The sequence below is a fragment of the Muntiacus reevesi genome, chromosome 1 (assembly GCF_963930625.1).
Source record: "Muntiacus reevesi chromosome 1, mMunRee1.1, whole genome shotgun sequence".
In the NCBI taxonomy this organism is placed as follows: domain Eukaryota; kingdom Metazoa; phylum Chordata; class Mammalia; order Artiodactyla; family Cervidae; genus Muntiacus; species Muntiacus reevesi.
This window is the reverse complement of record NC_089249.1, coordinates 88,619,560-88,636,012: the sequence shown is the minus strand read 5'-3', so window position 1 is coordinate 88,636,012 and position 16,453 is coordinate 88,619,560. Positions and strand designations below refer to the sequence as shown.

The 16,453-nt window shown below is 47.0% G+C and overlaps 1 protein-coding gene across 1 annotated transcript in view; it reads left to right on the top strand.

Annotated features, from left to right (window-relative positions):
- Positions 1-16,453, top strand: part of PTGFRN (prostaglandin F2 receptor inhibitor) — an 83,555-nt gene that overhangs the window by 43,032 nt on the left and 24,070 nt on the right. Inside the window, exons 4-5 of the mRNA XM_065906208.1 lie at positions 2,733-3,113; positions 14,552-14,977. Of these exons, the coding sequence (XP_065762280.1) occupies positions 2,733-3,113; positions 14,552-14,977 (807 nt within the window). The remainder of the gene's footprint in view (positions 1-2,732; positions 3,114-14,551; positions 14,978-16,453) is intronic.

Sequence of the window (16,453 nt, the reverse complement as noted above, 5' to 3'; positions counted from 1 at the left end):
TTAGTTCCTCGATCAGGGATTGAACCCAAGTCCCCTGAATTACTAGGCAGATTCTTAACCCCTGGGCCACCAGGGAAGTCCCCCTTTCCTCTATCTTGCCCCACCACCTCCCCCTCTCCCCACTGGTAACCACTAGTTTGTTCTCTGCATCTGTGAGCCTTTTTGTTTGTTTGTTTTTGTTATATTGTTTGTTTTATTTTTTAGATTCCATCCATAAGTAAAAACATATATTTGTCTTTCTCTGTCTGACTTACTTCACTAAGTGTAATCCCCTACAGGTCCATCCATACTGTTGCACATGGCTAACTTTCATTCCTTTTTATGACTGAGTAATAATCCATTGTCATCCCACTCTAGTACTCTTGCCTGGAAAATCCCATGGACAGAGGAGCCTGGTAGGCTGCAGTCCATGGGGTTGCGAAGAGTCGGACATGACTGAGCAACTTCACTTTCACTTTTCACGTTTATGCATTGGAGAAGGAAATGGCAACCCACTCCAGTGTTCTTGCCTGGAGAATCCCAGAGATGGGGTCACACAGAGTCGAACACGACCGAAGTGACTTAGCAGTAGCAATAATCCATTGTATATATATATATACCACATCTTCCTTAACCGTTCATCTGTTGATGGACGCAGGTTGCTTCCACATCTTGGCTATAGTAAATAGTGCTGCTATGAAGTTGTCCGTAGTTAACTTCTTCACTATTCTTATTGCATTCTTATGATAAATGGCACAAAGTGACTTACATGGTGGAGCTGTACCCTGTAGGTGGCAGTAAACGCCCCTGTGTTAGGAGTGGTCTGGTTAATGCTGAGCCTGGTGTCTTAATTTACAGGGTCAGTTATATCCAGGAGGAGAAAGCCTACACCATCACAGACTTTGTCTGAAGTCCCCTCTATGAGTCCCTAGAACTGATTCCTTTTTCCCTTCACCATACTTCATCCTGTCCCAGTAGTGAACTCTCCAATCCCATAGAACATGTAAAAAACTGTGCTGAGTGATGTGACGAGATATTTAGCCACTTGCAGAGAAAAAAAATTAGAAAGCGAACTATATTGTTACAGAGATGTCACTATTTCTAAACGCAAGAATCCATTTCCTCCATGCATGCTGTCCGCAGTCGCACACTGGCCACTTCTTTCTTCGGCTGGCTCCCTCCTGGGCCTTCTTTTACAACTACTGTAGTGGTGGCTGGCAGAGAGCAACTCTGGCAGTATTCCAGGGTCTCTGACCATGGTTGCACATGGAGTGGTTCAAACGGCGGCCTGGGCTCAGAACAGCAGTTTCCTGACTCCTCTCAAACGATATCTCATATTGTTTTTGGCTCCTTTAAAGGGTTGAAGGAGGAGGAAGAATTTGGAAGGAGGTGGGTGGTGATGAGAAATTAGACTTTAAATTCCTTTTTCTAATACTATGCCTACCTTGTTTTCTGTCTTCATCAAAGTGAAGCTTGAACTTGGCCTGAAACTCTTGTTTGAAATACCATCAGTCTTTGGAAAAATCTATAATGAAAGTCATTTACTTCAAAGCGCATGGGTTCGTGGGGTTGGGTCTTTTCTGAACCAAGTGCCAGCGTTTGTCGCTGAGCTGACCCAGGTCCGTAGCTGATGCTGAGTGACTCTGGCTGGAAGACCAGGCCTGTGCTCTGCTTCCACTTGAATCCCCTGGGAGGTGTCGACTCCTCATCATCTAAGCAGTTGTTCCCAGAGCATTACCACGTGTTGAATGTTTTTCTACTCTGATTACAGATGTTCAACTTCATTGCAAAAAAAGCCCTTGAATAAAATAAAATGTTTCCATGTAAAAAGCCTTGACAGGGGCATGCTGACACCAGATCTGCCTGGGGACTGTCACATCAAATCCTTCAGTGCTTCATCTAAATATAGTTTACTTTTAATTATCCACACTAATGAGAGAGGGCAGTGGCATTGTCCAGAAATCACTGTGTTTTGGTTTTAGAATATCCTTTATCCTTGACTTGAAGGTGTGGGTGTAGAGCGGAATAAAGGATACTCTAAGTACATTGCATTTGGGAGACTTTGACCTGCTAGGCATGTTGTCTGGTTTCCCTTTCCCAGTCCTTCTGTTTATATCCCTGACCCCGTTTTACCAGAGGATGGTTTTACCCTCACTTCTACCCTCCATCTTCTAGCCCCGACTGACAATATGTACCTGCCAGAGCTGAGGTATCCTTTCTCTGAAAGTCACCCGTCTATCATGCATATGGAGAAAATATAAATTTAGTTTTGTGATGTTCAACAGAGTTGTTTTCAAATGATAATGTGCGTAATGATGGTGTAACACTTAAGAGCAGAGTCCCTAGAGGCAGGCAGCCTGAATTTGAATCCTAACTCTGCCACATAGTAGCTGTGTGACATTGGACAAGTTACTTAACTTCTCTGTGGTTCAATTGCCTTATTGGTAAAGTGGAGATGATAATAGAACCACCTCATAGGGTTGTTTTGAAGATGACATTTATAAAGCACTCAGAAGAGTGCCTGGCATATAGCAGCATCTAGATAAGTGTTTGCTGCTGTTACTGTTTTAATGAAATAAAAAGAAATACATCATTCATTTATTCAGTACATTTCTCAAGCACGTAAAACTGTACAAAGTCTCCTAACTTGAATGTCGTACATAAGAAGGAAAAAGGAGGTGATCTAAGGGGATGGGGTGGAAGTGGCAAATGTAACTGAGATTGTCTCGATGTCCTTGTTTTTGGTTTTCCAGTTCTCCGAGCAGCTGTGGCCAGGAATGTGTCTGTGGCTGAAGGCAAGGACCTGGGCCTGGCTTGCAACATCACGACGGACCGAACGGACGATGTCAGACCTGAGGTGACGTGGTCCTTCAGCCGCATGCCCGATAGCACGTTGCCCGGCTCCCGTGTGCTGGCTCGGCTGGACCGTGACTCCCTGGTGCACGGCTCTCCTCACGTAGCCTTGAGTCACACGGATGCCCGCTCCTACCACCTACTGGTTCGAGATGTCAGCAAAGAAAATGTTGGCTACTATTTCTGCCACGTGGCGCTCTGGACCCCCGGATACAACAGAAGCTGGCACAAGGTGGCGGAGGCCGTGTCGGCCCCGGCTGCCGTGACGGTGACCTGGCTAGGTGAGTGGTTTTGGAGGGTGGCTCTCCACCTCGCTGGCTTAATCCTTCCCCTGGGGTCTGGAGAGGAGTCAAAGAGCTGTGTGTTTTGCATTATTGTGGCATTCTTGATATCCACAAGCATACTTTCTCCTGGATAGATCCCAAGCTGGGGAGGAGAGAAAGCAAAACTGGCTGAAATAGAATCTGGCAGTCAAGGGAAATGTTTAGATGATGTGGCCTCAGTTGTCTCAATACCCTCATTTGAGAGGATACAGTTTCCTTTTGTGGTCAGAGATTTGCAGGGTCGGGGGTCCTGCTGATTGGCTCTTTGAAATGGATCTTTGTTGGAGGGAGCATGCTGCCATTCTCCCTCTTTTCCCTAGACTCCTAGGTATTCTCTGGCAGGAACTGCTGCTTTTCTAAAGCCCAGGGAAGAAAAAGAATTCCTTCAGTTAATGGAACACAGTTTTTTCACTGAATGCCCTGGCATCCCAAAATGATTTTTTTTATTTTTTTGCAGAGAGCAATTAAACAGGTATTAAAAGAAACAGAGCCTTCCTGTACCCCCCCTTCTGGAGTGTTCTCTCCCCAAGTCCTATTCCCGGGGGAGAAGCAGAGTGGTCCTCAACTGTTGCCCACCTTGCCACTCATGCAATTGCTACTTGTCATACATATGAAGGTCATTGTCATACCCTTTTTTTTTTAACCACTGTCATCCTCGCCATCTCTTATTTTTCTGAGTGTTTTTCCTGATTTTGTTACCTTCTTGTAATTAATTGCAAGTGACCCTAGGTAGGATGGAACCAAGTGGAGTGTGGAGCGCCTTGCTTCCCACGTCCATTACTGCAAAGATGGACACAGGCCTGCGGGTCAGCCCCTTCCGTTTTGAACTTGATCTCTCTCCTGTCCTCTGACCATTCTAAGCCCACACGAAGGCATTTGCCATTGCTCTACTAGGAGGTAAAACAGATCTTTAAAGGCTGGGAAATCATTTCCTCCTTTGTGTAATGCTCTGTGAGCCCCAGCTCATTCCTCAGCTCTCTCTTGTTTCTGCATTGAAACCTCCTCCCAGGCTAGTGACACATTCACTGTCTTGTTTCTTCCTAATAAGCCATTATTTGGCAGAGATGGGGAGTTGGCAGTGGGGACAGAGGGGGGCAGGGAGAGGAAGAGTAATAAGAGAGTAAGCAGAGGGTCCGTCCAATTCAGAGGGAGACGAGGCGGGGTGTTAGTCATCCCTGGTAGCAAAGTGATTCTTTGATATCTGCAGAGTGAAAGGAGCGGGGTTTATCTGGCGAGCTTTTATTCCTGCCGCCTGAACCCTGCGCAAAGAGACTCACTATGAAGTACTGAACTGGAACAATGTTAGCCCAGCTAGAACTCTCCTTAGCAACCTTCAAAATAAAACAGATGTTGTCAGCAGCGAAAGGAGAGTTTTCATCTCTGGAGCCGAATGTGTCTCGGAGCCCCGATCCTCAGCGCGTTGTGCCCTGCTGTCAGATCCCGTCCCTGACTCCTGCCCCCCTCCCCCACTGACTTAGAATCACAGCTCCAGCCGGTTTTTTTTTCTTTTTCTCTCTCTCTCTTTTTTCTTTTTTTTTAAAGAAAGTGCTGCCTGCACTCCAATTTGAGGGCCTCTTTGAAGTCCTCCTGCATTGATCCCAGCCTACCCTGGGGGAAGATGGAGGGACTGGCAGGAAGAGGATGGGAGCTCTGAGAGGGAATGGGCTCTTTTAGCTGGGAGGGGTTTGTTGGTGGCTGTGTTCTCCGGAAAGTGGGAGGAAATAAAGAGCCTAAATTGTGGGAAAAGGTTCAGTTATTCTCCTAAGGGTCCAGCACTGCTGTTGTGAAAGCGGTCAGTGTGCTTTTCCCTGACTGACCTACCCCCCCACCTCCAGCCCAAACCTTTCCTAGTAATGGACACTCGGTAAACATTGGGCAGATGGGGCGCTAAGGCAGCACCAACACACATATATGTTAAAATATGTGCATCAGAAAAGAAGAATTGCAAAGAAAACAGTAAGTTCAGCTCAGAATATTCAGAGGCACATGGGTAAACCTGCCAGGAGTGTAAGCGATATTCTTGTCTTCCCTTAAATCTCCCTCCTTCCGTGTGCCTGCAACTCATGCCACGACGCTCCCTGGATATTTATCAGAAGGCGAGTTGGTCACGAGTATACCAGTAGACCCTCCCCCCGGACCTCCGAGAAGGATTCTCTGCCCGGCAGAGAGCAGGCATGGCTCAATACTATGTGACGTTCTCTAGATTTACAACATGTATGCATATGTATGTCGATCCCCTGCCACATGCGACTTGGGGCCTGTTGGAGGTGGCGATAAGACAGGAAGTATTCTGTTTATATAGGTCATCTTATGTTGTGTGACTGGAGTGTTGTCACAAAAGAGCTCTTGAGAAAGCCGGCTCCCTATGCAGGTATGACTCAAAATGCTCGGTTTTGCTACTTAGACCAATTAAAAATGATCACTACCATGTGTTGAACACTTACTGCATGCCAGGGACTGGGCCAGAGGCTTTACATGAATTAAATATTTGATCCTCATGTTAGTGTGAGTTAAGACACTGTCCCAGTCCCCATTTGAAAACCACTGATTTTCATTTTCCTGACAATTTTGAGGGTCAGGAATTAGGGAGCGGGTCAAGCTTCGTCTCTGGTGCACATGGTGACAGCTAGGACAGTTCGGAATGGGGATCCCCTTCCAGATGGCTTTCTCATGCATGTGTCACCACATCCTGGGGCATCTCTGTCCCGCATGGTGTCTCATCAAGGCCCTGTCCATGTGGTGCTTTTTATGGCACTATCTTCTCGGGACGGTCATGCTCCTTTTATGGCGGCTGACTGCCAAGGCACAGGAAGTGGAAGTGCCAGACCAGCTAAAAGCTATCCCTGGGACGGGCACAACACTCTTCCACTGTTTCCTATTGGCCAGGGCCACTACAGAGTTTGTCCAAGTTCAAGGGAGTAGAGAAAGAGACCCCATCCCTTAATGGGAAACTAGCAAGGTCATTTTGCAAAAAGGGCATGTGAAAAGGGAAATGTTACTGCAGCTCTCTTTGCAAAATAGCATCTATGCAGTGGTTAATGCTTGTTTCTTTTATTTCAAAAGAAATGTTTAGAGTGGCTTGGACAGAATTATGGCTGTGGGTCAAGTCTGTCCCAAGTGTTTTTATCTTAAGGGGAGTCTGTCCCAAGTATTGTCATCCTGCGTGGAAACATTTTGACTTTGGGAATCAGCTTGACTCCTGAAGCTCAAGAGCATAAAATCCTGAAACCTGGGTGGTTCTTGTTCTCATTTGCTTGGGGTTGGTGCACTAAATCGGTGACGGGTTGAAGCTGATTGGAGTCTTATGTTCACTATATTAACCAGACAGATTAGGGTAAAGACATGAATGGGTCTGTCAAGTCCAAGAGCGCTTGTAGCACCTGGGAGGACTATGATTTTTCTTAGAGGGTAAGAAAAAGCCTCTTTACTTAGGATGGATGTCCTACTTTTGAAGGGAAAAAGATATAAGTTGGCTTGCAAAATGAAGTCCAATTTAAAGCAGGAGGCACAAAAATAAAATCAAGATCAAAAGGGGTAAAAAAAAAATCAAAGAATAGATATGGCAAGATGGTTGGGATGAATTAGTTATTGCATTTGAGCACTGAATTTGCCTCTGAAGCTTTGGAGAGTTGAGGCAAAAAGAGATGTGATTACACAGTCCTCTTCTGATGAGGGAAAACAAATAAAAGAGAAACAAACTTTTTCTTGGCACTGAATATATCGCGTGCTTTTTCTTTAAGGGCATCGGATAACATAACAAGCAGTGCTTTCTTTCAACTGTTCCTTTATAAAATCTTTAGTGATTGTTTAAATAGATGTTTCTTACATCCATTCCCTATAAAACCCAAGGGCATAAACCTTAAGTGTGTGAAGGAGTTTTTGTAAGAAGCTGAGTTACTACGGAGGACAAATGTTGCCTTGTGTCTATCCCATTTAGTATATGGCTAAAACTATAGAGAATCTGGAGGAATGGCTGGTTAATCTGCATATTAAGCCATCTCACTCTGCTATCAGATGTCTTAAATGAGCCCTTGGCAAGAGTTGGATACTAATCAGTTCATGGTTGAGCTGTCTGCCCGAAGTCCCAGACTTCCGTGGTGTTAATTGGAGAGGGTTCCACCGACTTCAGATCGGAGAGCAGGAGGAGGCAGAGCCGAGTTATGCTATTCCAGCTTAAGCACTTAATTTGCATTCTTCTCCACTCGAGGTCTGTCCCCTCTTCCAGCCGAGAGCCAGTGAGGAAGGTAATTATTTTTCTTTAAAAGGAGCTGTTAATCTGCTAAGTACTTGGGAGAGATTTGAGAGTTATTTGCCGTCTGTAGATGATAAGGTTTAGATCTGCAGAATTTTACAGGCAACTACAATCTGCTATCTGTCCAGGATTACCTCTGAAGGCTGAAGAGCGATGGAGTCCTGCTCCACCACCTTCTAGGCGTGCTGTCTCAGGCTTGACACGTGTGGTTTCTAAGCTTTGGTTTTCTTGGCTTTGTGGGGTAATGCATATGAAGTGCCTTAGGGCAGTGCCTGGCACTTAAGTGCTCCATACATTTTCATGGTGGTGGTGGTTACTGATTGGTGTTTTGGAGGAAGAGTCAATATAGAACATGCTCTTCTCCATCAAGCTCTTAACTAAATAAGTCGTAGGAAAAAAATAAGCCATGGGGGTGTCTTAGGACATGGAGAGCAAGGAATGTGTGGGTCCAAAGAGGAGCTGAGTTGACACCTAGCCCTTATGCCCCCCCAAATCTGATAACTTTTTCTTCTTTCTCTGGGAAGAGTGAGTGAGGATGAAGAAAGAAAAAACAAAATGGCACAAGTGTCACTTTGGGTGTAGGGCATTGGTATCCCATTCAAATAATGTTATCTCTGTTGCCCTGAAATCCATAATGCTGAATGCAGCCTCATAATAACGATTTTCCTAAGTGGGGTAAAGCACACCCCCCCCCCCCCATTAACAACTGCTTATTTATAGTCTTCTCTGTTTAAATATTAGAGAATATTTAATTGTTGTATGGTAAAGAATCCACCTGCCATTGTAGGAGACTCAAGAGACGTGAGTTTGAGCCCTGAGTTGGGAAGATGCCCTGGAGGAGGAAATGGCAACCCACTCCAGTATTCTTGCCTGGAGAATCCCATGCAGAGAGGAGCCTGGCGGGCTACAGTCCATGGGGTTGCAAAGAGTCAGACACAGCTGAGTGACTGAACAGACATGCACATATAATAATGGTGATAGTGGCAGCTCTTTGACAGTCAACTCATTCAGCTGCCTCTAAAGTACCTGCTCATTTGTTCAGGATGATAAAATCGGCATTGGCAGAAACCAAGGCCCAGTTCCTCCCATTTCTTCTGACATGTGTGTGCAGGCTGTTCATCTAATTAGCTCTCCCAAGTTAACTAAGCTTCAAAGTGGGTATCAGAACAGTACACAGTTCAGGATTAGTGCCTCAGCTGTTATCATCACTCTTGTCTTCTGGGATGAAGCTGGCCTTGAGAAGCATTAATCATTGGATGTGTAATGATGTTGTGCATTTCGGCACTAGTGGAAGCCAGGCCATGGAGTCAGAGCCTCTCTTATGATTCTGCTCCCCTACACCAAGTCTTTGAACTTAACCTCCTTTGAGCTTTGATTTTAGCTTTGTTTTTGTTTAGGAAATGTATGTAAAAGTAGTACCTATTACATAAGGGTGTTCTGAAGATTAAACGAGATTGAAAGAAAAGTATATGGTGTGGTCCCTGGCTCACAGGAGGCCCTGCACACATTCCATTTCTTAGTATTCTTGTACCTTCCATACGGAATTGTGAGAGTAAAAGAAGGAGCGAATTCATAGAAACCCCCAACTCAGGCTCCTGCATGCAGTAGGCACAAAATACCTACTTTTACACACTAGCCAATAATCCTGAATATTTTCATTGTCTTGAAAGTAGTAACAAAGGAGTTTAATAATCCATAATCAAAAAATAAAGTCTTTCTTGGTGGTGATAGGGTTTGCACTATGGGAGGTGAAAGCTTCGGGAGGTGATGTGTAAGTGAGCAGGTTGACCTGGGAGACAGGTTAGGGAGAGATCTTTGTTTCTGGAAGGTTATTGATGTCGTGCCTTACACTGGCCTCAGTATTCTGTGAAAGGGTTTACTAGGTGGGTGGGCTGTTTATTCTAAACTTTTGGAACAGAAGTTTACACAGTAGTAGAACAAACCACCTGCTTCAACAATTACCAGTATTTTGCTAATCTTACTTCATCTCTCTTCCTTCCCTGGGATACACACACACACACACACACACACACACACACACACACACCTGTTCCACACACACACACACCCTGTTCCACATACACACACACACACACACCCTGCACACACACACACACACCCTGTTCCACACACACACACACGCGCGCACACACACACACACACACCCTGTTCCTCTCTTTCTTTCCCCTGCCGCCCTGTTTTTTTTTCTTCTGAAAGAATTTAAAACACATCCCAGACATCATGTCATTTTGCCATTAAATACTTTAGTATGCATCTTTCACTGATAAGCATTTTTTAAACATAACCACCATTACGTTCTTAGATGATTTCTTGATGAGATCAAGCAGAATATAGCAGTAATCAGTAGTGGAATGCTTATGCTGAAAATGAGCATTTTTATGCAAAGTATTAAATTTAGTCCAATTCAGCAAGTGTGTTAATGTCTTTTATGTACAAGGCACTATGTGCACAGCACACACAGATGAATCAAGTCGGGGGTCCCAGACCCCGTGAAGAGCCCTAATGAAGGTCCATGAGGCAAACAGACATGTAACTGAAATTCAAGGCGATGTTCAAGGAAAGTCCTTAGAGAGCAGGGAGCCTGGCAGGTGGTAGGGTCTCTGTGAGTGTTTGCTGAATAAGAAGTAGAAGTGGGCAGGCTAGTGAGTTCAAAGGAGGCCTTCCTGTTCAGTAGCAGGGCTGTCTCTGTCTGTTCAGAGTGAGGTCTGTGTACCTTGGACCGTGAGAAACAGGCTCAATCTCTGCCAACAGTTTTTTAAAATTGTGAAACAGCAATAAAGGAAGATTTCCACACATGCACCAAAACAAAAAGGAAATAAGAACCCACGTACACCCCTACCAGTCTGATGCAGTGAAGTCCTATCTTCTCTAGGAGTGTAAGTCTGAAAGATGATCTCCAAGGCTGGGGGATGGTTCAGAGGACCTTTGTGCATCCTTTAAACCAGGGGTCCCCAACTTCCAGGCCTGAGACTGGTATCCTGTTAGATTACCAGTGGCATTGGGTTAGAAATAAAGTGCATAATAAATGTAATGTACTTGAATCATTCTAAAACCATCTCCCCTACCTCTCCCCACAACCTCCCCCCTTTCCCAGTCCAAAGAAAAATTGTCTTTCCCAAAATTGGTCCCTGGTGCCAAAAAAGGATTAGGGGCCACTGCTTTAAAACACTGTAACTTACGCCTTGTAAGTTCACGTCCACGTGTTTGTTTGTTTTTTAGTTAGGTTCCTCCTCTTGGGACCTAAGATTTAGTTTTAACAGAGAACAAGGAGACCAGCCTGTCAACGAAGAGACTTTGCTCTTCTGCCAAGCTGGAATTCCTGCGACCAGATGCACACGTGCTGCAGCCCCGGTGCTGTCCTCTCTCCACATTTGAATACAGGCCCTCTGTGGGAGAGGAGGAGAGGAATCTGTTCAGTCATTTACTCAGCGCCTGACTGAGCAGGTGTCCCAGGTGCTCAGGCAGAGGCAACAGCAGGAAGAAGGCAGAGGAGGTGATGAAGGAGTGGCGTCTAGAGTGGATACTGAGGGAAGCGGGCAGTGGGGCTGGGCAGAGGGGTTAGACTCATGTTCTATAGGGCCTTGAATACCAGGCTGGGGGGTGTGTTCTTAACTCAGTGCATGTGTGTGTGTGCTAAGTTGCTTCAGTTGTGTCTGACTCTTTGCAACCCCATGAACTATAGCCCTTCAGGCTCCTCTGTCCATGGGATTTTCCAGGCAAGAATACTGGAGTGGATTGCCATGCCCTTCTCCAGGGGATCTTCCCGACCCAGGGATCAAACCCGTCTCCTGCATTGGCAGAGTTCTTTGCTGCTAACCCACCAGGGCAGTGGCACCCCACTCCAGTACTCTTGCCTGGAGAATCCCATGGATGGAGGAGCCTGGTAGGCTGCGGTCCATGGGGTCGCTAAGAGTCAGACATGACTGAGCAACTTCACTTTCACTTTTCACTTTCACACATTGGAGAAGGAAATGGCACCCCACTCCAGTGTTCTTGCCTGGAGAATCCCAGGGATGGGGGAGCCTAGTGGGCTGCCGTCTATGGGATCACACGGAGTCGGACACAACGGAAGTGACTTAGCAGCAGCAAGCCACCAGGGAAGCCCTAACTCAGTAGATGAGAGGCAAAGCCTTGACAACCTTCTTGAGCAGATGACCTAGCGTGTGAACCTGGAGGCAGGTTGGAAGGTTATCACGCTAGTCTTGGATGGAGGCAGAGGGCCAGGATGGGAGTGGCAGTTGTGAGGTTTTCACTTCCGTGCACAAATACCTGTCGAGCACCTACCATGTGTGAGCCCTGGACTTCGGGAAGTGGCAGAGACGCTGAGGAGGTAGAACTGTGAGACTTAGGGACCATCTGCGTGGAGAGTGGGAGTGGGCACAGGGGGGTGAAGAACGGGGTGTGGTACCAGGAGCAGTGGTTGGAAAGGTAAGGGGAGGCGCCGGCTGTGTGTGTTTGGGGAGTGGATGTGTGTTCCTTCCCCTGCTTTGGCCTCAGCTCTCTCTTAGTCTCCAGGTTCAGACGATGGCACCAAGCTTTGTCTTCGGCATCTTGACTTGTCTCCACTGCATCTCAACAATAACATGTTTGCAGCCCAATTCATCTCACTCGCCACCCGCCTCTGCCTGTACACCCTCCCTCCCCCCACCCCCAGGACTAAGCAACCAGTCTGAGCACTTTCACCTATATTTTAACTATGAATCCTCAAGATAACATTGTGAGGTGGTGAGTGTTATTCTCCCCATTTTTGCAGATGAGCCACCAGAGAGCTTGAGTAATCTGCCCAGTGTCACACATCCAATCATGGCACAGTCAGGTTGAGACCCAGTCTGTCTTCCAGACCCCTGGCTCCTCACCACTGCTCTTTACGGCTTCACGGTTTGTTGTTCAGGTTAATGTGGTGACCCATGGGAAGGGTCTTCCCACTGCGCTCAGAGCGCAGCAGGTTGCTCCTGCTCGAGAGGACTCTTGGTGATATGGTGTTCACGGTTGGTCCTGCCAGGGCTGAGGAGGGCAGTCTTACTGCATGCACAACCCGTTCAAGTCTGTCCTTTCCGCATTAAATAAACTTGTTTGACCTTGTCCTCACCCCTGCTGCCGTGCCAAACTCTGACATGAGGGAAGGACCTGAAACCCTGGATGTGGGGTCATTTGGGAATGCCTTGTCTTATGCATGTGACATTTCAGTGTCGGTTCCAGAGTCAGCAGATGCTGGAGAGGCAGTGTGTGTGTTAGCACTCTGCCCAGGGCCAGGAAACCCTCCAGTGATGCATCTTCAACACATTCACCTCTGAGACAAGGTGGCAGATGACATTCTCACGTGTTACTCTGTAACATCCATGTCGCTGAGGACATTCTTTCATCAGCAGGCTGAGCAGCATTGATTGAATTTTTTGTGGCAGGGGGTCCAGGCTCGCTTGCAGCTAAATGCTTGTGAATATGACATTTGAGGGAATTAGGATTTTGAGTTCTTTCCATTTCCTGGCCACTGAATCATTCTTGGGGAAGTCATGATGTTATACATTTTGTTAGAAGTGTAAATCACAAAAGAACAGTTCCTTGACCTCAGCAGTTTATAATTGGTATGAGTCATAAATAAAAGCAACATTAAATAAAACTAAACTGTCTGATGGAGGTGATGTGAATATCGTATAGGCAAATGGAAAATTCTGTGTAGGTAGAATTATTCGTCTCCTAACAGGCAAAGTGCTACAGGAGAAAAATGTAGCCTTTTTTTAAAAGGCTTCACACCAAGTGACTACTGCATAGAAGGCTGTGTATTTGGAGCATGGGGACAAGGCCTTCAAGCAAGGAGTAACTTGCTGCTTATGGGAGCACAGAGAAAGGGTTTCACACTCGGGGGGCCCAGGAAGGGGTCACAGAGGAGATGAAAGAATGAGAGCACATTTGTAGGGAAGTCAGGAGGAGAGGCCTCCGCAGATAGAGGTGTGAGACTGTGGTGAGCAGAGGACTTCAGATGATGAGGCGTGACACCCAGAGAGGGTGGTGGTAGAGGGAAGGAAGCGTGAAGGGGCCCCGGTAGCAGTTTCTGGGAGGCTGTGAAATGTTGAGTTGCAGAAATGGATTAGATGCCAACATGACCCCCGTAGCAGGAGGGCTTTTTATACAAGTGAAAAGGAACTGGACTGTGACAGTGGCAGTGGGGACATGAGGACAACACTGACTTCCCTCCCTCCCTCATCAGAACCTGCCTGGCGAGGAGCAGAGTGGTCATCATGAGCAGGCCAGGAACACAGTGAGCTAGCTTCAAGGTTGGCAGAATTGAATGGGAGAATTACATGTGTCAGTGGAAAAAAATACTTTCGGGGGAGTTTAAGTATGTTTATACATGGGGACTTCCCTGGTGGCTTAGAGAGTAAAGAATCTGCCTGCAATGCAGGAGACCTGGTTCAATCTCTTGGGTAGGGAAGATCCCCTGCAGAAATGAATGGCAACCCACTCCAGTATTCTTGACTAGAAAACCCCATGAACAGAGGAGCCTGGCCAGCTACAGTCCATGGGGTTGCAGAGGCGGACACGGCTGAGCAACCAGCATACATGGGGAAATGAGGACTTTACCTTTGGGCCAAAGCCAAGGATGGCAGGAACCAGAGCGGTGGGGCGTTGACTGGCCTCAAGAACAAAGTGTATTCTGAGGTCCTGAGATCTTCCAGTGGGGGCTTTGGAGGTCTCTGGGCACTGCCTGGCATGCTAGAGGACATGTTGGTAGAGCATGGATACAATTAAGAGATTCTCAAAAGACTAAGCTCCAGGGGAAACTGACAGCCGACCCCAGCCCTCTGAGAAGATGAGACTCTGATGGGAGGTATTTAGCTTCTGGCCTTGGGAGTTTTTTTTTGAGGGGCATAGTGGGGCCAGTGTTTAGCAAGTTTTGTGATAACAAAACTTGTGATATCAAGTTTTGTGACAGCCTCAGAGGATCCTTCCCGTGCAATGTAAAGACTTCTGTTTCTTTCACTGTAGCTGGTAGGATGGGCATTTAATCATCAGGGCAAGAATAGTGCTTGTCTTGTTCCTTTTGTTAGTTCTTGGGAAATTGCTGTGTCTGATTTGATTGATTGATTTTTTTTTTTTTTTTTAATCCTGGCCCCCTCTTGTTCAGAACCAGACTATCAGGTGTACCTGAATGCTTCTAAGGTCCCTGAGTTCTCAGACGACCTCACCGAGCTGGAATGCCGGATCGTGGATGTGAAGAACCCAGAGGCGAGCGTCCGTTTCACAGTGTCCTGGTACTACAGGGTGAACCGGCGCAACGACGACGTGGTGGCCAGCGAGCTCCTGGCCGTCATGAATGGGGACTGGACAGTCAAGTACGGGGAGCGGAGCAAGCAGCGGGCCCGGGAGGGAGACTTCATTTTTTCTAAGGAGCACCCGGACACGTTCAATTTCCGGATCCAAAGGACTACAGAGGAAGACAGGGGCAATTATTACTGTGTTGTGTCTGCCTGGACCAAGCAGCGTAACAGTAGCTGGGTGAAGAGCAAGGACGTCTTCTCCAAGCCCATCAACATATTTTGGGCATTGGAAGGTAGGCACTTTCTTCTCGTTCATGAACATTTTTGGTTTGTTTTGACTTCGGTCGTCCTGCTCTGCATTTTCAGATTCACAGTCACCCTGCAGGTTTCCCTTTATACTAGGAATCTAAGAAATGCAGTCAAGAGACTGTTCCTTTTATCCTCAGCATGAATCCCTTTGCAGGGCTGACACTGAGAGGATTAAGTCCTAATGAGAGGGCTGGGGCTTGGTCGGAGATAGAAGATCATCTAGTGGGAGCTCACAGGTGCCTAGAGAAGCCATCGACACTCTCACTCCATTGGCTGGTCTCAAGCCAAACTTCACACAGTCCTTGGGAGTGTTTCAGGGTCCATGACTTCCTGCTGGATGCTGGCACATTCGAGGTAATCCCAGAGTGAGTGGGCAGCCCCAGGCCATGGCATCTACCCCTGAGTGGCCAGTCACCCATCCAGAGACACCGTTCCTGTGGTGAGCTGACAAGAACTTCAGGGAAACAGTTTCTTTGATGCAGTCTCCTCCTGAATGCTCAGAGCCCTGGGTGCCTTGGGACATCAGAACTGGTCAAGGCTTTTATCCTTGGTCTAGTCCGTCACTGCAGGAAGGCCAGGCCTCCTGGGTCCTCCTTCACAGCCCTCCACATGCTTTTGTGGCCTCATTGCCAAGCCTCTGAAATCCCCAAACCCCACACTGGGCCCTCTAGAACTTGGCAAAATCTCCTGCTTCCTGACCTCATCTTTGAATATTCCTTTCTCTTCCTCCCGGTAAGCATCCCCCACCTAGCTCTCCCCGAGGACAGCATTTTCCCTGGAGTCTTCCTGAGTGGTGCTGTTTTCTTGTCACTGTGTAACCCAGTCTCGATGGGGCAGGTGCCTTGCACGTCCCTCACTGCAGCCTCCAGGCCCTTTTTCCTCCTCCCTAAAAACGTCTAACCTCAGGTCTCCAGTCATCAGATGGTTTCACCTCCTCTCATTGCTGTCACTCCTGGGTCCTCCCCATGAATGCTGTGCAGATGCTCACTCTTGTCTCACAGCCCCTCTGTCCTGCTGTCTTGCTGGCTTCATGATCCTTATAGGCACTGGGTCACATCTGGCTGCCTGTTGGAGTCACCCAAGGAGCTTTAAAAAAGTACTGAAGCTGAAGTCGCACAAGAGGTTCTGTCTAAACTGGCCTGAGGTTACTTGCAATCTGGGCACTGAAATTTTCAGATGCACCCAAGATGGTTCTCAGGTGCATCTGAGGTTGAGAAGCCTTTCATTCTTTGTCTCATGTCCCCTTCTCTAGTATCATGACCTTTGTCCTGTTTGGGTTATTCACTCCCAAGCTTACACCCTACACTAGAAATCTCACATCTGATAACTGAGAGCCCTCCATACTCTCAATTCCACTCAGCTTATCCTCTCAACACACCTATCTTTCTAGATCACTCCCATTGTTTCCCACTGGCCTATTAACATGCTGTTAGATCTTTTGTTGTGGTCTTTTTAAATTG